General features: G+C 39.5%; 1 protein-coding gene across 10 annotated transcripts in view; it reads right to left on the bottom strand.

The window, feature by feature from the left end:
* Positions 1 to 3,371: 3,371 nt before the first annotated feature.
* cep170aa (centrosomal protein 170Aa) overlaps positions 3,372 to 26,978 on the bottom strand; it is a 168,265-nt gene continuing 144,658 nt past the window's right edge. For all 10 annotated transcript variants that reach the window (XM_060831300.1, XM_060831304.1, XM_060831303.1 and 7 more), the window contains 3 exons: positions 24,274 to 24,367; positions 7,266 to 7,317; positions 3,372 to 6,960 (listed from right to left, as the gene is read on the bottom strand). In XM_060831300.1, coding sequence (XP_060687283.1) covers positions 6,755 to 6,960; positions 7,266 to 7,317; positions 24,274 to 24,367 — 352 coding nt within the window. In that variant the 3' untranslated portion in view covers positions 3,372 to 6,754. The remainder of the gene's footprint in view (positions 6,961 to 7,265; positions 7,318 to 24,273; positions 24,368 to 26,978) is intronic.

Below are 26,978 nucleotides of genomic sequence, written 5' to 3'. Positions count from 1 at the left end.
GGTACAATCCAGGTGCTATCTAACCAATATTTACAGAACCGGAATTTCAGTTCCATTGCAATTTTTGGAATTAAATGTCAAGCATGGCTTGGAATGGGCAATTGATCAATACTGCCCAAATTACTCTACCATCTGAACCAAATTTCTAATCTGCATACTTATCAAGTACCAAGTGATGCATTAATCTCCAAACAGGAAAAGAAACATGAAAATAAAATTATATTTCTGTCAAAAAAAAGTCACAAACCGAACCCTTATTTTCTTTGCTGCCTTCCCTTACAATGTTGTAACTACAGGAGTGTTTAAAAGATGAACTGTCTATTGTACTTCTACTATTAACATAATTGTTCAACTATTAGTTTGCTGAGGATAAAATTAAGTAGTTGATACAGCCATCTGGTCCTCCAATGTAGACCATAAGAAATAGGAACAGTAGACCACTTGATCCCTCCACCACTCAATAGCTGAAGGTTGCTCCATGTCAGTGTTGACTTGTTCTCAATGTTTCTGTTTCAAGGTATGAAGGTTCATGTTAGGTTAGGTTGGGAACTATTTGATTTGCAGTTTACTATATTCTTCACACCATAGGACATCATTGAGAAGTGACTTACTTTACTACAATAAATACATTCTTGATGGAAGGCTAGACAGTTTTTCCTTCCTGGTTTTGAAACTAGACTATAACAAGATACTATACAGTAGACTGCTTAACTTTCACGCTGATGTTGTCAGATGTAACATATTGTTCAGATGAATGGTCGGTCTTCTCTCGTGATATGGTTTACATAATCAGAAGATTTTACTGAATGTGCTGACTAATGCAATACTTAATGTATAATATTTCTTGAACAGTTTCCTAGACTCTATGTCCACCAATATTTGGACTATTCATGTTAACATTAGATCTTATTTTGGTTGAAAAATTTCAGTAACTGATTTATCTAGGAGACAATTATAGAAAATGGGCTTTCCTGGAAATTTATACCTGCTATTGAAGCATGATCACACCAGTGTCCTATTGGTTCTTGCAGTGAAACATTGATCAAATGGTGTTAAGAGGTTGTCAAATCTAAAATCAGCTTCTTATCAATGTTATTTGTGTAACATGATCTGATATTCTTTTATGTAGAGAAGTTAATAAAACTGTTCTGCACTCAACTGTTGCTCCAATCCTGACATTGTTCAAAATCTTAAGAATTATGTTTTCTACAGTAACCTTTTAAAACAATTTGAAAGATAATAGCATCACCATCTCATAATGATTCAGACCAATACTATAATCCGACCAGATCAATTGGCAACCCAGCTCAATTTTACTAACTTTGGCAATGAATATTGGACTATTATTTCATGTAACACCACTACTTTTGATGCAATTATGATTTTGTATGGCTGTTTCTAGAATATTTCAAGTGGTTGACAGTATGATTGGATGCGTGTTGATAGAGGTGGAGGGGTATTATATCAAATAGACCAGAAAAATTAAGCCTTTCTAGTTCTAAGATTTGGATTGGCAAATTTTGATGCATTCTTTCATTGTTGAAGGCACTTTTTTTAATTCAAAAAAACATTGTTCTCCTTACACATTTGTTGCCTTGCAGCACTCTCAGTTGATTAAATTTGTTGACAAATTTTCATTGTACAAAAACAGAAACTGCTTAAGCTAATGCTGTTTTACATGCTAAGATCAATTTTACTTTACCAAATGGCATCTGGAGTTGAGGATATTAATTTTCCAAGACGAAGTAGCATTTTCAAAATGATCTGGGTAGAAACTTTTCAAAATGGTATTATTGAATTTATATCCAATGATTTTTTTTTTGACAGTACCAAAGATGGCTGTGATGACATCATGCAATTTTTTTGCATCCAGAGAAGTCTTTGCACCAAATTTAAAAACCTATCTTTTTCTTGATCCACTGTTTTCACATTTTAATCAATAAAACTTTTTAGCTGTCAAATAAAATTTTGAAATTTATCAGAACTGTCAAAATAGCATTGACTTAATTAAGGTCACCCTTGGGGCTTTGATACTTTGAACTGCAACAATGATTTGCTTTGTAATTAATGTTTCTCAATCAATTTTAAATCTCTTTGAAAAATTCTTTTTAATTTTATCTGCATAAACAGGTCAGAAATGTTAGCTTTATGTCAGACTACTCAACAGTGGTCCTTTTCTTAACGTTTTGAGTAAAAACAAGAGCATCTTGCACCTTTCTTTAAGAGATGGAATCTGCTTGTGGTGTTGGAAAGCAATCTCTTTCCACAGATACTCAATTTATTTGTCCTTCTAGCTATTAGTATGCTTTTACTGCATTCAGTGCTTCTTTAAATGCTTACTTCCTCTTATTGCCTGTAAGGCTTTTTGAGATTTACAGTAATTTGACACTGTCTGGAAGAGTTGTCTGTTCAGCAACATTTCTGTCACACCTTGTGTTCAAGCGAGGTTTTTCTAAATGCTGTCAAGAAATTACTGGTAACAAAACAATGGTTTGCATTCTGTAGAGAATTTCAAGTCTTGTTTCTTGAAAATCAATTGACCAGCTTTGATTGTAGTGTTTTATGCCACACTGAGTTTGGGTTCAGGAGAGAGAGAGAGTTGGGGATAAGACAAAGTCAAGAATGGTCTACAGTCTTAGACTTTGAAGTAGCTAATTATTTTACATTATCATGTAAAAGTGTTTAGTATTAATTATAGATCTACCAGGGTCTGACATATAGTTATATTGATAAGGACTAATCTAGTCTCATGTCCATGTGTTATCTCAATCTTTCTAGTTGGTTCCAACTTTTTCAATGGAGCACTATTTATGCCTATTGAAGTGAAGTTGTGATATTATCACAGGATTGCTCCAGGTCCCAAAGCCCTTGCATAATACTTCGCTCCTAACTTAGAATTGCGATCAGGTTCTGGCTTATTCTGCTGATGAACTGCCAAAAGATATTCCATCCGATTTTGACTCCACAGATAAAAATGCCCACAATTCAAATTGCAACTTAGTATAAATGAGACTTACAATGAGGAATTGTGCAAAAAGCCATAGAAATGTGAAAGCAAGATATGAGAAATTGACAGATCAAGAGAACCAATGCAGGAACAATGTTGCACATAGCTTGGTATTCGACATGTTGTACATCAATCTGCAGCCAACAGTTTTATGAATATATTTGTTGTTGGTATTATCACTCAAGCATATGAAAGACATCATATGGGGAAATAAAACTTGTATTTTATTAACAAGTCAGGTATCCATCAAATATCAGTGATGGTCTTCTAGTTTTGTGACAAACATTCTTAGCAAAAATCTGGGAAAAGAACTTTATTTGAACACATTAGAAATGTAAAAATACAAATGAACATACATAACCAAATAAAAATAAATAGAGCCAATAGTGTTTGTACAAAATCAAGAGAAAACTATGTAACTGCAAAACAAAAGACAATATTACAAATTACAATAAATGTGTAAACATGAACAAATACAGAAAGTGAAATGCTCAGCCATATTTAGAAGTTGGAAAAATCATTTCATCACTATTTATTAGAGAAGCTCAGTCATAAACCATCTCATCACTTTTTAGTATATGGGGCAAAACTCTAATTTTTGGACTGTAATAGCTTCTAGCCACCAAGAATATAGGCAAATTGGTTGTCTCATTATCCCTTTCGCAATGCTCAAAGAAAAGCACTTTTTACAATCCACAATATTTGAAAGGCATTTGTAAATATAGATTGGGAGTGATAGCCTAATGTCTGTTTCTAGTCACTAAGGTCTGACATAGTGTGCAATACTGCACACTTATGTTCACTGAATTCACACTATTAACTACAGTTTAGATTAGTTTGAATACTCTGGGATCAATTTTTGATTAAAGTTGTGGAATATGACAAGTAAATGTTAGAGATATATATATTCACAACATCATAGGCAACTCATAATACCATGTCATAATTGAACAGATGTGAAAGATATATGTGCCAATGCAAACATCCTTTATAAAACACAGATTGAGTATTGCTTGGTTGTTCAATTATGCTTTTGAATAAGAGCTTCAGTGTTAGAATGGTACGCTAGTGGAATGGAATAATCTAGATCAATGTAAAGTCCAGTAAAAGCTACAATTACAACAACTTGAAAACTTTCAGAAGGACAGTCTTTTTATACAACGCTGTAGACAATCAATCAATTTGGAAATTACTAGCATATTTTGTGAACCACAAAACAACTGGGATTTTTTTAGTAGTATTTTAATCATGTGAATACAAAAATTGAAAATAGGACAGGAGGTCTTATGTTTTTAAAAACACCTTTGGATTATCCACACAAATATGACATTATATGAAACCCAAATAGAATCAGGCTGGTGCTGCTCTCAGACTTCCTTTCTTTTTACAATGTCGCCTAAATCACAGGTCATGCAACACACCTTCAGCGCAAAGTTAGACTATAAAGAAAAAAAAATTAAAGTTTTTAAGACTCTCCGGTATCAAAAAAAAGGCAATGTTACCAGTGAGTCAGGTACGTAAAAAAAGTCAATTTTTCAAAATATCTCAAAGAGCCTGTTGTGTAACAGGGAAGAGTGAGTTACACCAGACACCATCCAATTGAATTAACACCACTACTCAAAACAAGATTAATTTATATGCCATTTGGCTGTATCTTTTAGTGTACAATTACTTAAAAGATTTGCTAAGCTTCAAGCTTGCAGTGCATTTACTGCCAACAACAGTTAGCTCGAAGTAAATGTGATGTAGACTTTAGTTTCTGGCACTGCTGGGTTCAATTGCAGCTAGAACTTGAGAGGGATCAAAACATAAGTAGGGAAGAGACTAGACTAGGTTCATATTTTTTAGCAAGAAACTCACAGTAATATTAATGAATTATCTTAAGTGCATGATGTGTCTTTCTGAGCACAGTGTATGACTCCGGGGCAAAACAAGAAACTGGGTGGAAGTAGAGGGATCAGTTCTAATAAAAGGAATTTAACCAAATCAAGACATACCTAAACAGTAAAGTGTTTTATTACTAAATCTTAAAATATGTTAAAATCATATTTCCCATTGAGACAGAATGTGGAGCTTTACCTTGATTTGTGCTGATCAACATAGCTAACATTATGGAGAAAATGGGTAAGATATTATACCAATCTCTTTAACATCTCAACTATTCAACTTAATTCCATACTCCGAAATATACATTTCGCTATCATTCCAGTTTCCATTTCTCACTTCAGTTATTTATATAGCTTCTAAACAACGTTACAAAGACAAGCAACAAATCCATACTGTGATCCCTAAGAAATGGATTGATATTGATCAAGTTAATTTTACATGAGGGAGCAGAATGAAGAGATGTCCTTCTATCATTTGGATGAGAGTTGTGTTGTGCATGTGGTGAGGATGGATATTTTCCTATTTCCAGTTTCAATAATAACATTTAAAGTAAAGGACATTCTGATGAGAATGGGGTACTTTTGTCATCAAGTCAGCATCCAAAGCAACAAGATACTGTATGTGCTAAACCTACCTTTAAAGTACATTACATGGCAGCATAATTAGAATCCTGGTTTAACCTTTTATTTCCACTTCCATGCTTGAGTGGACTACCTGTTAAGAGCAACTTTATCATCTTAACTCAATTTTAAATAAAAACTACATTGAGAATGCCCTAAACACATGTAATGTTGATGAGGCAAATTCACAAGAGACTTCCTCGCATCAACTTAAATTAGGTACAAAACTATACCAGGGAGGTGGAACTGCCTCACTGTGCCCCCTTAATCTATCAAGTTTGTTTTTAACACTTACTATGCAATGAGTTTCTACAAATGAAGTAGGGTTACCAAGATTTTGTTGGAGTGAATCACTTGAGGGCTACTGATTTGAGATAGTTTCTTTGATATGTTGATCAGCTCATTGCACAATGAGCATCCCAATTATTCCTCTTAAATGGCAATAGTGTTTGCAATCCACAAGGCAATGTGTTAACTTTTGCTTATTTATGGTTTTGTTTAAAATCTAATGAATAAAGAGAGTGTTAAACAAGACCCAGTTGCCAACGTAACGTTCCCATCCTTTAACTTGCATGTTAATAGTGCAATATTGTATAACGCTAATAATGTAATCAACATGACTTTTCAGCATTAGAAATCATCAACCAACTTCTGATCACAGCATAAAAGCAGAGATTCTTATCCAAAATTACAATAATTACTGAATATGTTTTCTACTTTGTACAGTTAAGCAATATCCTATGTGGAGTCTGTGGTTTACATACTAAACACATAAATAACCAACAGCAGTTCTTTGATGCAACAGAACGTTGTTCAACTGACCAATATATTGAGTAGTTTGGCACTGATGTTTTTGATATTCTAAGCTTGTGTTGTCTATATATTAGTCCATTTAAACAGTGCTTAAACACAACATTTCTATTCCAGTTTTATAATAATGCCAATTTGCTTCTCCATTTTGTTTTGAAGATGACTCATGTGGCTAGAAGAGCCATCGATGTGTTCACATTTCACTGGACACGTGACAATGTGATGTCTGTCCCCCTAATGTTTCATTATTTGATGGATGCAAAGCTTACAGCCATAGCAAAAGTTATGTGGTGAGGAAAGCACCACAGAAAGCAGAAAAACACCTCAAGGCTAGTAAGTGGCAAGCACAACTGTTCTCAATAACATAGGCCAGATCAAAATTATCGTGCCTGTTGATATATGCTCTGCCACTTTGAAGAGACAAAAAAAGTCAGTCATGCAAAGAATTCTCTCTGTCCTCCCCATTGTGTACAAATTGGCTGAAATGGTTGTGGCAGTCAGAATTACAGCCTGTGATCGGAGGACTTCGGTCTGAACTTGTCTTGTGCTTCGTTTGTCCGAGCAAACTGGGACTCGATAATTTCAGGCCACATGCTGAATCCAAAGTACCATCTGGATCAATTATCACACTGATGGCTGAAAAGGAAAAACACTAACTGTTAAGTAACTGATTTCAATGAATCACAAGTAACAATTCTCTATTTTAGATCTGTCTTCAAATTTTTCTCTCAATTTGTGTTTCATGTAAAATCAGCGCTCATTCTCATTCCTGACAGCATTTTTGAAAAGCCAATTCCATTTTTGTCATGAGTATTGGAATACATCCACAAGTTGGTTAGTCTCATTAAAACATATTTTAAAATATAACTGATGATATAAATATAAAGAATGCTAATGATATACCAGGTGAAAAAGGCTTAAAAATGTATAACACCAATTACCTTGAAGTTGTTTCTCTACTTTTTTCAACTCTTGCAGAATTGATGAAATCTCCTTTTAAAAAAAAAAGTGCAATTCGTGAAACTGCAGAAACAAATATGTACTTTTAGTCCTCTGCCATGCTTTGTCTTCAATGAGGGTTAGTGGATAAGGCATGTAAAATGTCAGGTGGCCAACTTCTGCTCATTCTCAATAATAGAAGATTGAGTATGATTCCCACCAAGATACCTCTCTTTAAGATTACAGAGATCTTTTATATACTAATTAAGGGTCTCAATCTGCCTTCCTCCACTGCCATAAGAAGCTGGTTAGTGGGTGAGAGCGCAAAGACACTTTGAAGGTTGCTTCTCAGAAAAGCTGGTAAGAATAGGGAGGTGGGTAAATCAATTAGCAGATACCCTGAGCTCAAGATGTCACAGTTTCCACCCCCATTATCTACCCAGGCTGAGCATGGAGGAAAAAAAACATTTAAGTTAGTGAATGAGGTGTCAATCAAGTGGGCTACTTTGTCCTGGACGATGAGCTGACTGTATCAGCGGAACTGCCTTCATCTAGGCCAGTTGACAGTATCCATCATATTCCTGATTTTGTGCCTTGAAAATGACTGAACACTTTCAGGAGTCAGAAAGCAAATTCCCAACTTCTGACAATCCTGTAGCCACAGTATTTATATAAAAATACATCAACTATCAACTGTACTCATAACATCTTACCTAACAAGAAAATAATTATTCATACTGAGCTTAATGTTTTAAAAAGTTAAAATTTAGTTCTAGTTAAAGTTACATGCTGACTAGACAAGACCAATAAGGTAATTTCAAAATCTCACAGGTACATATACTTAAGAATATGACACATTGCAAGAAATATAATAAACTGTTCGATTTTCAGCTTACCTCAAGATCTCAATATGTGATTTTATTAAAACAAAATTATACAGGAATAGAAATTTTCCATTATTGCCATTTCTGGCAGGTAACTGAAGAATGGCAGAGGCTTAATCTTTTCTGAAATTATTGCGACTTAATCTCCAACATAATGTGTCCAGTGTAAGAAGAGGGGAAAAGGAATGAAATATAAAACAGCTTATCTAAGTATGTCAAATCAGCCCTGTTCACACGTTAAATCTGATACAATATCCACCTTTCAGGGAATTACATTTCACTAACACAGGGACCTTTCAGATTTACTTCAGAAGCGCCCCTCAAACTCAACATGGTTATAAAATGGAGCAATATTAAAATATGTTTAAATTTGACATGCAGCAACATTTTCATTTTGGTGAAATGGAGGAGAACTGATAACCAACTGCAGTTTCAACTTTAGAAATTTATTAACACAACCAATTCACAAGTGCAAAAATAAAGAAAATAAAACATTTTCAGAATATTATGTAATCAGTTGAATTTAATTATTTTTAATTGGTTTAATTTAGTTAATAGTATTTCTTTGGAGACTGGATTTGCAGGTGCTGATGTTGGACTGGGGCGTACAAAGTTAAAAATCACAACACCAGGTCATAGTCCACCAGGTTTATTTGGAAGCACTAGTTTTCGAAGCACAGCTCCTTCATCAGATGGTTGATGAAGGAGCAGTGCTCTGAAAGGTAGTGCTGCCAAATAAACCCGTTAGACTATAACCTGGCATTGTGTGATTTTTAAACTTTGGAGACAGTATGCCAGCAATATTTCACACTGTTACAAAGAGCTTATCAAGACAATAATTCATTATAATAGTCTTTTTATTGCTCTTTGACAAATATCAATCTACTCAAATTTAACATTACAATGTTAAAGTCCTACAATCTCCTGTCTAACTCCAGATCTCATCAATCCAGTAAGCACTAGTAGCAACGTGTCCTCTCAACAGCAAGTTTCTATGTTAAGACAGAAAATCCTGGAAATACTTACGCCTGGAAGCATCTGCACAGCAGGAAACACATATTTTGATGTAAGATTTGAAAGAATGGATAAAACCTCAGATCACTTCCTCATAACATCCTAACCCCATGGAGAAACCAACTCTTGTTTCTCTCCCCACAGCTACTACTAGATTAATTCAGATTTACAGTATTTACAGGTAGTTCACCTATAATGTTAGTTTGTTAAACACGATATTTCTGTAAAGTGATTTGTGAATTGCCAACTTTTTTTAAAAAAAATGAAGCAAATTCCTTTCTGCTGTTACATGATTTCCATCCCTGGCACTAGGTGTCGCAGGGCAGAGGACTGGACTCCACATCACCACCACATGATCAGTCAGATCATGCGCTTTCTTGGGAAAGAGCTTTGTGAAAGGTACTAGAGTCAGAGATTTACAGCACGGAAACAGACCCTTTGGTCCAACTCATCCACGTCGGCCAGATATCCCAACCCAATCTAGTCCCACCTGCCAGCACCCAACCCATATCCCTCCAAACCCTTCCTATTCATATAGCCATCCAAATGCCTTTTAAATGTTGCAATTGTACCAGCCTCCACCACATCCTCTAGCAGCTCATTCCATACACGTACCACCCTCTGCATGAAAAAGTTGCTCCTTTGTTCTCTTTTATATCTTTTCCCTCCCACCCTAAACCTATGCCCTCTAGTTCTGGACTCCACCACCCCAGGGAAGAGACTTTGTCTATTTATCCTATCCATGCCCCTCATGATTTTATAAATCTCTATAAGGTCACCCTTCAGCCTCTGACTCTTCAGGGAAAACAGCCCCAGCCTATTCAACTTCGTCCTATACCTCAAATGCTCCAACTTTGGCAACATCCTTGTAAATCTTTTCTGAACAGTTGCAAGTTTCACAACATCCTTCCGATAGTAAGACCAGATTTGCATGCAATATTCCAAAAGTGGCCTAATCAAGGTCTTGTACAGCTGCGCATGACCTCCCAACTTCTGTACTCAATACTCTGACCAATAAAGGAAAGCATATCAAACACCTTCTTCACTATCCTATCTATCTGCAACTCTACTTTCAAGGAGCTATGAACCTGCACTCCAAGGTCTCTTTGTTCAGCAACACTCTCTAGGACCTTACCATTAAGTGTATAAGTCCTGCTAAGATTTGCTTTCCCAAAACATAGCACCCCGCATTTATCTAAACTCCATCTGCCACTTCTCAGCGCATTGGCCAATCTGATCAAGATTCTGTTGCAATCGGAGGTAACCTTCTTTGCTGTCTACTACACCTCCAATTTTGGTGTCATCTGCAAATTTACTAATTATACCTCTTATGCTTGCATCCAAATCATTTATAAAAATGATGAAAAGTAATCGACCCAGCACCAATCCTTGTGGCACTCCATTGGTCACAGGCCTCCAGTTTGAATAACAACCCTCCAGCACCACCGCCGTCTTCCACCTTTGAGCCAGTTTTGTATCCAAATGGCTAGTTCTCCCTGTATTCTATAGAATCTAACCTTGCGAACCAGTCTCCCATGGAGAACCTTGTCAGGTGCCTTACTGAACTCCATATCGATCATGTCCACCACTCGGCCCTCCTTAATCCTCTTTATTACTTCTTCAAAAACTTCAATCAAGTTTGTGAGACATGTTATCCCATGCACAAAGCCATATTGACTATATCTAATCAGTCTTTGCTTTTCCAAATACATATATATCCTGTCCCTCAGGATTCCCACCACTGAAGTCAGGCTCACTGGTCTATAGTTCCTTGGCTTGTCCTTATCACCCTTTTTAAATAGTGGCACCACGTTAGCCAACCTCCAGTCTTCCAGCACCTCATCTGTGATTACTGATGATACAAATATCTCAGCAAGGGGCCCAGCAATCACTTCTCTAGCTTCCCACAGTATTCTAGGGTACATCTGATCAGGTCCTGGGGATTTATTCACTTTTATGTATTTCAGGACATCCAGCACTTCCGCATCCACTTCAAGATATCACCATCTATTTCCCTACATTCTATACCTTCCATGCCCTTTTCCATAGTAAACACTGATACTAAACAAATACTCGTCTAGTATCTCCCCCATCTCCACACAAATGCTGCCTGGCTGACCTATGAGCGGCCCTAATCTCACTAATTACCCTTTTATCCTTAATGTATTGGAAAAACCCTCTGGATTCTCTAACTTTATTTGCCGAAGCTATTTCATTTCCCCTTTTTTGCCCTCCTGATTTCCCTCTTAAATATACTCCTACTGCCTTTATACTCTTAGTAATTCATTTGATCTATCTTGTCTATGCCCGACATATGCTTCTTTCTTTTTCATAACTAAACGCTCAATTTCTTTAGTCATCCAGCATTCCCTACACCTACAAGCCTTTCCTTTCACACTGACAGGAATATACTTTCTCTGAACTCTTGTTATCTCATTTCTGAAGGCCTCCCATTTTCGAGCTGTCCCTTTACCTGAAAACATCTGCCCCCACCCCCCCAATCAGTTCTTGCCTAATACCATCAAAATTAGCATTCCTCAAATTTAGAACTTCAACTTTTAGATCTGGTCTATCCTTTTCCATCACTATTTTAAAACGAATAGAATTATAGTCACTGGCCCCAAAGTGCTCCCCACTGAGACCTCAGTCACCTGCCCTGCCCTATTTCCCAAGAGTAAGTCAAGTTTTGCACCTTCTCTAGTAGGAACATCCACATAGTGAATCAGAAAATGTTTTTGAACACACTTGACAAATTCTTCTCCATCTAAATTCTTAACACTATGGTAGCCCCAGTCTATGTTTGGAATGTTAAAATCCCTGACCATAACTACCCTATTATCCTTACAGATAACACAGATCTCCTTACAAATCTGTTTCTCAATTTCCCTCTGACAATCCCAATAAGGTGATCATCCCTTTCTTATTTCTCAGTTCAACACAAATAACCTCCCTGGATGTATTTCCAGGAATATCCTCCCTTAGTACAGCTGTAATGCTATCCCTTACCAAAAATGACACTCCCCTCCACTCCTGCTTGCCTTTTTGATCTTCCTGTAGCATTTGTATCCTGGAACATAAAGCTGCCAGTCCTGTCCATCCTTGAGCCACTTTTCTATAATTGCTATGATATCCCAGTCCCATATTCCTAACCATGCCCTGAGTTCAGCTGCCTTCGCTGTTCGGCGTCTTGCATTGAACTAAACAGTTTTATTTATCAGCCCTATCTTGTTCTCTGCTTTGTCCCTGCCTGCCCTGACTGTTTGACTCGCTTCTTTTCTCAACTGTACCAGTCTCAGATTGATCACTTTCCTCACTATCTCCCTGGGTCCCATTCCCCCCTCCCCCACACCTTAGTAGTTTAAATCCTCCTGAGCAGCTCTAGCAAATTTCCCTGCCAGTATCTTAGTCCCCTTCCAATTCAGATGCAATCCATCCTTCTTGTACAGGTCACTTCTATCCCAGAAGAGACTCCACTGATCCAAAAATGTGAACCCTTCTCCCATACACCAGCTCCCCAGCCATGCATTCATCTGCTCTATCCTCCTATTCCTGCCCTCACTAACTCACAGCACCAGGAGTAATCCAGACATTACTACTCTCGAGGATCTCCTTTTAAAATTCCTACCTAATTCTATATTCTCCCTTCAGAATCTCCTCCTTTTCCCTTCCTGTGTCATTGGTTCCAATGTGGACATGATCTTCTGCTAGTCCCTCTCCACCTTGAGTACCCTCTCTGAGACATCCTTGAACCTGGTACCAGGGAGGCAACACACCATTCTGATTTTTCGCTGCTGGCCACAGAAACGTCTGTCTGTGCTTCGGACTAAAGAGCCCCCTAACAATCGATCTCTTGGAACCAGACTTAGCCCTTATTGCATTAGAGCCAGTCTCAATACCAGAAACCTGGTTGTTTGTGCTACATTCCCCTGAGAATCCATCACCCACTACAGTTTCCAAAACAGCCTCATGGGGATAGCCACAGAGGACTCCTGCACTACCTGTCTAACTCTCTTACCTTTCCTAGAAAAAAATCATCTATGCGACTGTATCTGCAACATTTTTCCCTTCTTATAACTGCCATCCATCACATCCCCTTGCTCTTGTAAATTCCTCATTGCTTCTAACTCTCTCTCCAACCAATCCATTTGATTGGATAGGATTCACAACCAATGGCATTTATTACAGATATAATTCACAGTAACAAACTTTCTTTAAACTCCATCTGACAAGAGGAGCACATCACTCTACTCAAGGCCATCTTTGATTCTATTAATCTACAGACCCAGAAAACAGCACTGGTTTATTCCTCTACAAAACACTGCTCCAGGCTAACTTAATACTTTTAAGTTTAATCAAGAGATATATCTCAATAAACCATAATCAAGAAAGAACTGACTCACTACTCACTACTGTAAACTTTCTGTAGACCACACTTAAAAAATATTCACTTAGCTGTTTCTATGCTGTGCCCTCTCCCAAATAGGTTCCTCTGAGGTAAGTTGTGAATTTCACTGGTTGTTAATTTTGCCAGACGCACTCCGATGTCCAGCAATACATGAATTCAAACAGCAAAGACCATAACTGCATAGGTTTACTGCTGTGTCAGTTAGCACTGAGTTTCTTTTTCTCTCTCTTTTGCACTGACCTCACCATATGCTACTTTTGTCTGTTCCTCTTGCTTTTAAAAGTGCTGTTGTTTTGACTTTTGTTTTCTCTAAAGTTCCAAAACAATGCAGCAGCATATAAAACAGTAATTGCTGTTCCTGGAATTTGAAGAAATCACCTCCAACACCTAAAATACCTCAAAAACAAAAGAGGCAGCCTGTTACAGCCAGAAATGTTTCCCATCCTCAATGTTTGATTACCCAGAATCCTTAATTGTGAAATATTTGCGCTAGTTGACTTGAAAAAGCATCATGAAAATGTTGATACAGCGTGAGGACAAGAAGCTGGAAGCAATCTGTTAATTTAACAACTTGAGTTGAGTTAAGAGTGAAATTTCACTGGAATTGACAAAGGAAAAGAACAAGTGTTGAGGAGCAGTTGAAACTAGGTTTTTTGTTGTTTGTATTAAGAGCTGCTTTTCTCTCTTTTCGTTTAAACAATATACGCAGAGCTTAAAAGAATATCTGGAGACTCATATGAATTTTTTCAGTGACCATTCACAATGGTAACCAACTGCGAAAAAATACAAGTACAGCAGCTTGGATGTGGTCAGTCAGCTAACTCTGCAGATTGTGAGGAAAGGAGAGAAAAGTGGGTGGCACACTATTACTTTTGATGCATGTGTGGAGATGCCCTGAGTGGGTGAGTAGGCTGTGCAGAAGAGATTCAGGGTTAGTCAGGTTCAGATGTTAGCGAGGATGAGAGTGAGTAGGGAAGACGTTGCAGGAAATAGTGGGTACAAGTAGCAGAAAGCAAATGTGATGTATCAATGAGATGATGGTGGCATCTTTCAATGGCAGAGTGGAGAAGGTCATTGATCTTCTTCCAACATTCTGTGCATTCTTTCAGATGGTTGTGACTACATTTGCCTAGATGGTGACTCTGGTCCACGTTGGCATCGTTTCAGTAGAATGGCATCTTCTGTTGGCCTGGGAGAAAAGGACATCCTGCCTCTGCATCACCCCATCGCCATCAGCAGTATCTCCATGTTCCAGGCCACAAAAAGAGGCACCAATTTTCCACTGTCTGCCATGAACAGGGTCAATGTCAGGAACCATGCAGGGCTGGTTGTGGGGGGGTGCACACAAGGCTGATAGTCTGCCCCCAGCCAAGAGCTATCTTTATAAAGATGGTGCTGCAGCAAAGATGTTAGTCAATTCTGGGATATGCAACAAATGATGAGTTGTTTTGGGAATGGCACATGGTATGATGGTGCTAGAATGAGAGAGACAGACAGTAAAGAGTGGGGTAGGTAATAAGTCAGTGAGGTTTATAAAATAAAGATGATAGATGTCCCCAAGCATCACGATGTGAAACCCTCAGGAAAACTGATACTAAGCGAAAGAAATCAAGATTCAGGCCTTGATCTATCGAGGCAGGTTTCATTCTGGGATCAGAGTTGTGCAGCATTACCATTGGATGCAATCAGGAGACTGGCTAGAATGTAGTACAGCCAGCAGGTATAGATGCCAATTGAGAGTAACCAGTTGAAGATTCTGATGAATTGCACTGCACAGAACCATACAACAGGTCAGTTAAAACAGGTCAAACTTTAATGTCGCAAGTGTGGTGCTGAAAAAGCACAGCAGGTCAGGCTGCATCCGAGGAGGAGAATCGGCAAAACTCCATCAGGAAAGAAGCTGGGAGCCCAGGGGGTGGAGAGAGAAATGGGAGGGGGGTGGGACTAGGGGTAAGGTTGCTGTGAGTGCGATAGGTTGATAGAAGTGGGGGCAAAGGTGATAGGTTGGAGGGGAGGGTGGAGCGATCGGCTGGAAGGAAGATGGACAGGTAGGATTTGGGGGATGGTGATGGCGGTGGGTGGGTGGGCGATTGAGGAAACTGGTGAAATCCACATTGATGCCATGGGGTTGGAGGATATGATGAAGCGTTCTTCCTCCAGGTGTTGGGTGATTAGGGAGTGGCGATGGAAGCCACCCAGAACCTGCATGTCCTCGGCAGATTGGGAGGGGGAGTTGAAGTGTTCGACCACAGGGCGGTGAGATTGGTTGGTGCAGGTGTTCTCTGAAGCGTTATGAGTAGGCGTCCTGTCTCCCCAATATAGAGAAAACCGCATTGGGAGCAACAGATATAGTAAGTGACATGTGTGGATGTGCAGGTGAAACTTTGATGGGTGTGGAAGGCTCCTTTGAGGCCTTTGATGGAGGTGAGGGGGAAGGTGTGGGTGCAGGTTTTGCAATTCCTGCGGTGGCAGGAGGGGAGGGCGTGTTGGTGGGGGACATGGACCTGACGAGAGTGTCGTGGAGGGAACGGTCTTTACAGAAATCAGATGGGGTGGGGAGGGTAACACATCTCTGGTGATGGGGTCCTTTTGTAGGTGGGGGAAATGGTGCAGGATAATGCAATGTATATGGAGGTTGGAGAGGTGGAAGGTGAGGACAAGAGGGTTCTGTCTTTGTTGCGTTTGGAGGGGTGGGGTTCGAGGGCAGAGGTGCGGGAAGTGGATGAGATGCGCTGGACGGCATCATCAACCAAGAGGGAGGGGAAATTGGGGTCTTTAAAGAAGACCATCTCATGTGTTCGGTGGTGGAATTGGTCCTCCTGATAAGGAATAGCACTTTTACAGGAGGCAGGGTGGGAGGAGGTGTAGTCCAGGTAACTGTGGGAGTCGGTGGGTTTGTAGAAGGTGTCAGTGTTGAGTTGTACCCATTGATGGAGTTGGAGGTGTCCAGGAAAGGGAGGGAGGTGTCTGAGATGGTCCAAGTGAATTTAAAGTCGGGGTGAAACGTGTTGGTGAAGTTGATGAACTGCTTAAACTCCTCTTTGGAGCACTGATGCAGTCATCAATGTAGCGGAGGAAAAGGTGGAGAATGGTGCCACTGTAACCATTGCACATGGCCAACAAAGAGACAGGCATAGCTGGGGCCCATGCCAGTGCCCATGGCTACCCCTTTCACAGTAGGAAGTGGGAGGATTCAAAAGGAGAAATTGAGGGAGAGGACCAGTTTAGCCAGACGAATTAGTGTGTTAGTGGAAAGGGATTAGTGGGGAGGTCGAGAGAGGAAGAAATAGAAGGTTTGGTGGCTCTGGTCATGGCGGATGGAGGTGTATAGGGACTGGATGTCCACGGTGAAGGTGAGGCATTGGGGGCCAAGGAAACAAAAGTCTTGGAGGAGGTGGAGTTGGAGGTGGAGGGTGTGGGTGGATTCCCGAACCTATGTGGGGAGTTCCTGGACCAGGGATAGGACAGTATCGAGGTACGTGGAGATGAGTTCGGTGGGGCAGGAGCAGGCCGAGATGATAGGCCAGCCGGGGTAGTCAGTCTTGTGGATCAGACTTGAGGGAAAGGAAGGAAAGTTATAGAAAATATAATCTGAGAATTATCAAATTAATCCAGAGTGTATCAAAGAGTGGAGCAGACTTGATGGGATGAATGCTCTGCATGTTATGGTGCAGAGAGCAATGCGCTTGTCTATCAATGAGTAGGCAACATTCAGCTTAACATCAAGGTAACAGTGCTCTCCAAAACAGGTTGTGCAAAGAACAAAGTGAATTGATCTACTAAAGGCTGGGGAAAAGGTAAATATCCACCTTCATGGTAGAAACAGTTCACTCAAATTCAGACTACATTCACATATCAAATGTAAAGAGAAGTCAGAGTACTCAGGGCAAAAGGAAACGTTTTGCAACGTGGTTCAAGAGGCTTGAACATCCATTCAAGCCTCTTAGCTACAGTTAACCACCAACCTTTAACTCATTAGAAACAAACAAAAATAGGTATTCCAGCTCTCAATTTATCCTTGCTTGTGGAAGAGGCTGACTAAAATTTTCAGCCGAATCTAGATCGCATTCACTCATCAAGTGTGTTAAAAGATTTAGAGCCCTTGGGTAACAAACCTCATGCAGAGAGATGGTTTGATAGACAGATGATCAGTTATCACTATCAATAAACCTTTTATAATTTATCTTTATAAATGTATATGCAAGTTAAACAAATTACAATTTTCAAAAAGCTTTATATCTAGTGTAAATACCACCAAAATTCATGGATTAGTCTTTACTCGTAAGATAACTGTAAATAAATCAATTGGAAGGACAAAGAATTTTCAGACAGTTTTTCATGGGATCCCAATATTAGGTACTTTGTCTTTCAGATGACAACTTTAATATTTAACCACTAACATAATTTTATTAAATTCCCACATCCAAACAATGAACCATTCAACCATATTATTGTATAGTGTACATTAATGATAGATTCTCAGTGTATAACTCTACCTGAGAACATATGTTACAATCAATTCACTTTCAACTCTAGCTTATTTTTGTTGTGGAATCACAAAACTGTAGATTCAAGCTCTACACAAGAGATTTGTACATATCATGTGGGTTTATGCTTCTGTGGAGTACTGCACTGCAGCCTTTTTGCTCAGATGCAAGAGGACCTGTCTAACTTCTAAGGTGGATATAAAGTATCCCACCCAATATCCAGAGGAAAGCAGAAGGCTTTCCACCCAAAACGTTGACTTCTCCACCTCCTGATGCTGCCTGGCTTGCTGTGTTCTTCCAGCCTCTTGCCAGTCTATTTTGGATTCCAACATCTGCAGCTTTTTTTGTCTCTTTCAATGCAGAGTGACACCAACAGTGTGAGTTCAATACCTGCACTGGCAGAAGTCACTAAGAATGACTTACCTTTTCAACCTCATCCCTTTCCTGAGCTGTGGTGACCTTTAGGTTAAACTACCTCCAGTCATCCCTCTAATGGTCTATGGTCTGGTAAGACCATAGCAACTTTACCTTATTCTGGATTACGGTTCTAGACAAGAGTTGTATCTAAACTAAATGAAATACAATGCTGCAAATCCTCAAGACACGTGGGGCAGCTGTGTGAACATTCAGATTTTTCAACTCCTAACAGTCAAGATTTTGTACACATATACTGTACATCTAGTGCATGCATAAGTTTAAAAAATCAATTGAACCTTACCTCAGAAATGTGACATACCAAAGTGTAATATGGTTATAAAAAAAAGGGAGAAAAGATAATCACACCCATCACGTTTGTGCACATGCAAATGCAAATACTTGTTGGGATAGCTTATTTGCTTGGATAACTAACAGAGGACAGAGTTGGGATAAGGGGGTATTTTTAGGATAGTAATTTGAAAGTAGTGGAGTGCCACAGGGATCGGTGCAGAGACCACAACTAATTACAATATAATGATTGGATGAGGAGACGGAAGGTATTATCGCCATTCTTACAGATGATACAAAAATAGTTGGGAAGATAACACAATGAGTCAACAGACGGAAATGGACAAGACAGGTTCAGTCACTGAACAAAAACTTGGCAAATAGAATATAATGTAGGCTTTGGGGGTCCTTGTGCTTAAATCATAAAGCTAGCATTCAAGTTCAGCCGGTAATAGAGAAAAGGCAAGTATATTATTAGACTTTAATTCAAAGGAAATGAAGTATAAGAATGGGAAGGTCTTACTAAAACTATACAAGACATAGTCAGACCATACCTAAAATACTGTGAACAGCTTTGGTTCTCTATAAGGGCAGATGTACAAGTATTGGAGGCATTTCCACTATCCTGTTATTTCTTGTGAATTGTTCTGAGGAGTGCAAGATGAAAAACTTGGATAAAACATTTTTTTTTTAAAAACAGAGTTTGGTTTGAAATAAGTAAATTCTTTTCATATTTGCATTCTACTTCAACAGACAAATTTTCTTCTTTTGCATTTGATGTGTCTTTTTAACTCCAACAATTTGGATAGTACCTGGATTACTGTGAACTAAAAGGCAATGGAAACTACAAATCGTAAATTTTAAAAGGAATACTCCAATAGGGCAATGGGGGTGAAAGGAGGTAATGAATAGATCTTTCAAACAGCTGTGACAGACATTAGGAGTTGCATTCGTCATTCTATACATTTCGACAAAGGTATGAATTCCTCAATTAGACAGAAATCATAGTTCAATTGCCTTCATTATCCCTCTGCTGTATGATTTCATCCAAAGACATTCGTGTCTAATACAGCATATACACATTAAGCACAGCAGTATGAATAATGTTTTTGCATATTGAAAAAAATATAACTTATCAGAATTGATAAAGGGTAGTTGATGGATGTAGAATACATGGACTTTCAGAAGACTTTTGATTTAAGTGTCTGACAGAAGGTCACTTAGAAAAATTAAAGCTCATCTGGAGGGAAAAAATATAGTAATATTTGGAAGGGAATGTACTTGGTCATACTAGAATTTCAGATTGAAGTATACATGTCAAGTTGGACCAGTATGTGTCATTCACAAGTTTTGATATTTTTTTCTTTACGTGGTAGTTAACAAGCAGTTAAAGTGGGAATAACCAGAACTTTCATGCATTGGCAGTGCACTTCAAGGATTGTTGCTTGCTGTTCACAACAAGTCCGTGATTTGGAGACGGGGGCCAAATGTAATATTTCCAAGTTCAAGGATAATACAAAGCATGGGGAATGTGTGGATTGAAGATGATGCAAAGCAGATACAAGAGAAATTGGATAGACTCAAAGTGGGCGAGATCATGATAGTTTCAATATAACATGGAAAAATGCAAGCTTATCCTACTTTGGTGGGACTAATAGACATGTAGAGTATTTCTTAAATAGCAAGTTAGAAAATGTAGGTGTACAAAGGGATCGGAATATCCTCATCAATAAGTCTCTGCAGGCCAACATGCAAACATTTAGAAAGGTGAACAGTACATCAGCTTTTATCACAAGGAAATTCAAGAGCAGGAGTAACAAATTTTTGCTTCAATTGTATGGAACCCCCACTTGCTATGTGCAGTTTTGTACCTTTACCTGAGGAAAGAGAGATATTATGGCCTAACAGGGGATGCAACAAAGGTTATGCTTCTATTATCTACAGTTTTGAAGAATGAGAGATACTCTTATTGAAATCTACCAAAATACGAAAGGGACAGATAGATGGAGGAAAGATGTTTCCGCTGGTTGGGGAGTCTAGAACAAGGGGGCAATTTCAAACTATCAGGAATTCACTTAGATGAAGCTATAATGAGAGAATTCTTTTGTGGTTTTACATAGAGTTGGGCATCTTTGGAATTATCTACCAAAGATGTGCAGACTCTCCAAAGTAAAGATTAAAAGATTTCTAAATATCAATGATAGGGTGATAGTGTGCAAAAAAGGCATCAAAGTGCAAGATTAGGCATGACTGTACTGAATGATGAAGCAGGCTGAATGGTCTACTTCTCCTTCTATTCTCTCCCTTCACCTTTGCTATTTTCACAGCTTGTAGCCTTCAGTATCCCAAGACATAATAGTGACGAGGAGGTAAGAAAGAGAAGTGCAAAGCTTTGGTTGGGCTGTGGTGGGGTGTTGTGGAGGTGAAAGGGAGGAAGAACTATGAGATTGAGAGAGTGATGTATAATACAGAAGTGAAGGTGGAAAGAATTAGGGAAAGCAGATAAGAGTGGGAGAGTGAGAATGAAAAAGAAAAGCAAAGAACCAGAATCAAAAGCAACTCTGTGCTATTGTTTGTTTCTCAACAATTATTTGATTTTGAAGTCTTGAAACATTTACTGAAAAATTGTATCTTATTGCCTGAAATCAAAACATCAATTACAGAAGGAATGCACTCTACTATTTGATAGGATTACAATCCATTTTTTTTTATTAATATCGGGAATAGTCTACAAGAATTTAAGGGCAAATCATGCATATTCTTACAAATAAATCCTTTATTGCCCACACTGCAAATGACAGAACCTCTGCTACAACTGACAAATTCATCTGACCAAGGCGAAGAAATCAAATTAACAAGTAGCGATGGGAATCAAAGCCACACAATCTTTTAGTGGTGAGTCAAAGTTATATTGTACAAAATAATTGCTTTCAACTAAAACTAAAAAGTGCATTCTGTGCTGATTAGATGTAGGTTCTTCTAACTAAACTTGAAATTAAGCTGCCCAACTGTATAAAGAAGCAACATATAATCAAGCTGAAGAATGCGAAAAGAACAGTTCTGACTTCTGTAAAGCAGCAAACAAAGGGTAGAAATGAAGTTCACAATCAAATCTAGAAGCCACAGGATTACTGTTGACGAAACTGCTGGAGCTGATTACACCTCCATAGACTACTTCTTACAAACACCACATTGCAGGGCCACATGTTTCACTGGCAGCGACCCTCAGGCAGGCTTGGCAGAAGTAAAGGAGAGCTGTCATGAAAGCATATGGAGTTAAGAGCTCTAATCCAAGTTACCATTAACTAATTTCTTGATGTGAACCTTCAAATGGCACTAGGTCCTTAATTTACAGCTTAGGGGTGGGATCAACATTTGTACAAATGGGCAACAAAATGCACCATCAACAAACTACTCCACTTGTTGTCCTTATAATGCCAGGAAAGTTGGTATACAAATACCAATTTCTAGTATTAAACTTGTTTCACCAACAATAAAGGGTGTTCACTTGACCTATAATATTCCCAAGGTGACAATTAAACAAAAAAACTGTCCACAATTTGTGTAACTCAGCACGGTGCCAATAGTATTTTCAAGTATCCTGTTAGATAGAAAATTATAAAGGTTTGTGCGAAGATTTGTAGCTCGGGTGCTTGTTGTTGTGGTTCTGTTCGCCAAGCTGGAAGTTTTTGTTGCAAACGTTTCGTCCCCTGGCTAGGCGACATCATCAGTGCTCTGGAGCCTCCTGCGAAGCGCCTCTTTGATGTTTCTTCCGGTATTTATAGTGGTCTGTCCTTGCCGCTTCTGGGTGTCAGTTTCAGCTGTCCGCTGTAGTGGTTGGTATATTGCGTCCAGGTCGATGTGTTTGTTGATGGAGTTTGTGGATGAATGCCATGCCTCTAGGAATTCCCTGGCTGTTCTCTGTCTGGCTTGCCCTATGATAGTAGTGTTTTCCCAGTCGAATTCATGTTGCTTGTTGTCTGCGTGTGTGGCTACTAGGGATAGCTGGTCGTGTCGTTTCGCGGCTAGTTGATGTTCATGTATGCGGATTGTTAGCTGTCTTCCCGTTTGTCCTATATAGTGTTTTGTGCAGTCCTTGCATGGTATTTTGTAAACTACATTAGTTTTGCTCATGTTGGGTATCTGGTCCTTTGTTCTAGTGAGTTGTCTGAGCGTGGCTGTTGGTTTGTGTGCCGTTATGAGTCCTAAGGGTCGCAGTAGTCTGGCTGTCAGTTCTGAAACGCTCCTGATGTATGGTAGTGCGGCTAGTCCTTTTGGTTGTGGCATGTCCTCGTTCCGTGGTCTGTCTCTTAGGCATCTGTTGATAAAGTTGCGCGGGTATCCGTTTTTGGCGAATACCTTGTATAGGTGTTCCTCTTCCTCTTTTTGCAGTTCTGGTGTACTGCAGTGTGTTGTGGCTTTTTTGAATAGTGTCCTGATGCAGCTTCGTTTGTGTGTGTTGGGGTGGTTACTTTCATAGTTTAGGACTTGGTCTGTGTGTGTTGTTTTCCTGTGTACCCTTGTGGTGAATTCTCCGTTCGGTGTTCTCCGTAGAACACCGAACGGAGAATTCACCACAAGGGTACACAGGAAAACAACACACACAGACCAAGTCCTAAACTATGAAAGTAACCACCCCAACACACACAAACGAAGCTGCATGAGGACACTATTCAAAAGAGCCACAACACACTGCAGTACACCAGAACTGCAAAAAGAGGAAGAGGAACACCTATACAAGGTATTCGCCAAAAACGGATACCCGCCAACTTTATCAACAGATGCCTAAGAGACAGACCACGGAACGAGGACATGCCACAACCAAAAGGACTAGCCACACTACCATACATCAGGAGCGTTTCAGAACTGACAGCCAGACTACTGCGACCCTTAGGACTCATAACGGCACACAAACCAACAGCCACGCTCAGACAACAACTCACGAGAACAAAAGGACCAGATACCCAACATGAGCAAAACTAATGTAGTTTACAAAATACCATGCAAGGACTGCACAAAACACTATATAGGACAAACGGGAAGACAGCTAACAATCCGCATACATGAACATCAACTAGCCGCGAAACGACACGACCAGCTATCCCTAGTAGCCACACACGCAGACAACAAGCAACATGAATTCGACTGGGAAAACACTACTATCATAGGGTAAGCCAGACAGAGAACAGCCAGGGAATTCCTAGAGGCATGGCATTCATTCCACAAACTCCATCAACAAACACATCGACCTGGACCCAATATACCAACCACTACAGCGGACAGCTGAAACTGGCACCCGGAAGCGGCAAGGACAGACCACTATAAATACTGGAAGAAACATCAAAGAAGCGCTTCGCAGGAGGCTCCAGAGCACTGATGATGTCGCCTAGCCAGGGGACGAAACGTTTGCAACAAAAACTTCCAGCTCGCCAAACAGAACCACAACAAGATTATAAAGTGTAAAACTAACAAGGAAGCAACTATCAAGTACAGAGTGTTGCTGCTTCTTTCTCACCTTATTTGATGTTTTCAGAATAGGAACTTCACTCTCAGATCGCATTTTGTTTTCAATTTCTTCCCAATTTCTATCTTCATTTTTGAACAAAATCCTGCAAGCAGCAAGTTTAAAATATCACCAGTGATTTTGTGTACATGTAGAAAATTACGTGCTTTCCCTATCGTTCTCATTTACTTATGATCACAACTAAGTCTTCCCTAACGCCACATAAATCATCTCTGAACAGAATGGTTAGTTCAGAATTTCATTTAATGTTTTAAACTGTGCAAAATATTTTTGTTTCCTCATCACAATAGCATCTTATCAGTGAGTTTTACTGCCTTAATGTGTAACAAGGGTTTTTGCAGAACACATCCTATAAATACTTCCACATGATGAAAAAGCAAGTTCATCATCTTCTTTATTTCTTCATTACACTTGGACGCATTCAACTAGGAGTATGATATTTCCAACAATAGATAAAGATCCTACAGACATTTTCAACATTAAATAATCAATCTGATGAAAGAATTTTGCAATGTATTTACTGTGCACATTTTAATATGCTGATTAAAAGGTAGCGCCTCTACAACACCATAGTTGCAATCCCGTTCAATGCCATGTTATAGAAAATCATGCAATAGAAATAGTGGAGTCTATGGGGAAAACTGGGTGAGGGGGCTAACCGTCAAAATAAGTTAGCCTAATACAAACGATAGCACAGTCTACATAGATTTTGACCTGTTATATGATACTGTGCAGTGCAATTCATCAGAATCTTCAACTGATTATTCTTGATTGGCAACTACACACACTGGCTGCACTACATTCTAGCCAGTCTTCTGGTTCCATCCAAATGATATCACTGCATGAGTCCGATCCTAAAATGAAATGTGCCTTGATAGATCAAGGGCTGAAACTTAATTTCTTTCGTTTAGTGTCAGTTTTGTCAAGTTTTCTGAAGGGTTTCACATCGCGATGCTAGGGAACATCTATCACCTTATTTTACAAAGCTTACCTGATTTAGTTGAAAAAATGTGGTGCTGGAAAAACACAACAGGCCAAGCAGCATCCGAGGAGCAGGAGAATTGACATTTCAGGCATAAGCTCTTCTTCAGGAATGAGAAGGGCTTATGCCCGAAACATCGATTCTCCTGCTCCTCGGATGCTGCCTGACCTGCTGTTTTTCCAGCACCACAGTTTTCAACTCTGGTCTCCAGCACCTGCAGTCCTCACTTTCTCCTACTTCACCTGATTTAGTACCTACACCACCTTATGGTGTCTGTCTGTCTGTCTCTCTCTCTCACACACACACACACACACACACACACACACACACACACACACACACATTCTAGCACCATCATACCATGTGATTTTCCAAAACAATTCACCATTTCCTGGATATCCCAGAATTGATCAACATCTGTGGTGCAGCACCATCTTTATAAGGATAGCTCTTGGCTGGGGCAGACCATCAGCCTAGTATGCCCCCATAACCAGCCCTGCATGGCTCCTGACATTGGTCCTGAATGTGGCAGACAAGGGAAAACTGTTGCCTCTTTTTGTGGGCTGGAACCTTGAGATGCTGCTGACGGGATGGGGTGATGCAGAAGCAGGATGTCCTTTTCTCCCAGGCCAGAGAACACCATTCTACTGAAACCATGCCAATCTGGACCACAGTTACCTTCCAGGCTAATGCAGTCCAACCAAATAATGTACCGAAGGTGGGAAGATCATTGACCTTCTCCATTCTGCCAGTGAAAGGTGCCATCTCATTGATACCTCATTCACTCTCTGCTACTGTACCACCATTTCCTGCCACATCTTCCCCACTCACTCTTATCCTCACTAAACATCTGACTAACCCAGAATCTCTTCTGCACAGCCTACCCACCCCTCAGGCCATCTCCACAAATGCATCAAAAGTAACAGCGTGCCACCCACTTTTCTCTCCTTTCCCCACAAACTGCAGAGTGTCCTGACTCTGACCACCCTGAGAAGCTGACTGCCCATGTTCCAGTCCCACTACTGGAATTTGTTTGAAGTTGGTTGCCATTGCGATTAGTCACTGAAACAGATTCACATGAGTCTGCAGATACTGTTTAATATCTAAACAATGTTTTCAAAAAAAGAGAAAAGCAGTTCTTAATACAAACAACAAAGCCAAGTTTCAAACTGCTCCTCAACTGTCCTTTTACTGTTGGCCAATTCCAATGACATTTCACTCTTACCTCAACTCTTAAGTTTTTAAATTAACAGATTGCTCACAGCTTCTTGTCTTCAGACTGTAAAGACATTTTCATGATGCCTTTCCAAGTCCACTAACACAACATTTCACAATACCTTTCACAAAGCTCTCCATGAGAAAGCGCGTGATGCTGACATGGAGTCAAGTCCTCTGTGCACCATAACACCTAGTACGAGGAATGGGAATCATGTAACAGCAAAGGGGAGCTTGCTTTACAAAGAAAATGGTCAGAAATTCACAAATTGAACTGAATTGAATTTATTGTCACGTGTACTGAGGCACAGTGAAAAGCTTTGTCTTGCGAGCAATACAGACAGATCACATCATTAAGTAGCATAGATAGTCGAATTTAGATTAGATTAGATTCTCTACAGTGTGGAAAACAGGCCCTTTGGCCCAACAGGTTCACACCGACCCTCCGAAGAGTAACCCACCCCAGACCCATTTCCCTCTGACTAATGCAGCTAACACT

The sequence above is a fragment of the Hemiscyllium ocellatum genome, chromosome 10 (genome assembly GCF_020745735.1).
Source record: "Hemiscyllium ocellatum isolate sHemOce1 chromosome 10, sHemOce1.pat.X.cur, whole genome shotgun sequence".
Taxonomy (NCBI): domain Eukaryota; kingdom Metazoa; phylum Chordata; class Chondrichthyes; order Orectolobiformes; family Hemiscylliidae; genus Hemiscyllium; species Hemiscyllium ocellatum.
This window is presented reverse-complemented; position numbering and strand designations above follow the sequence as displayed.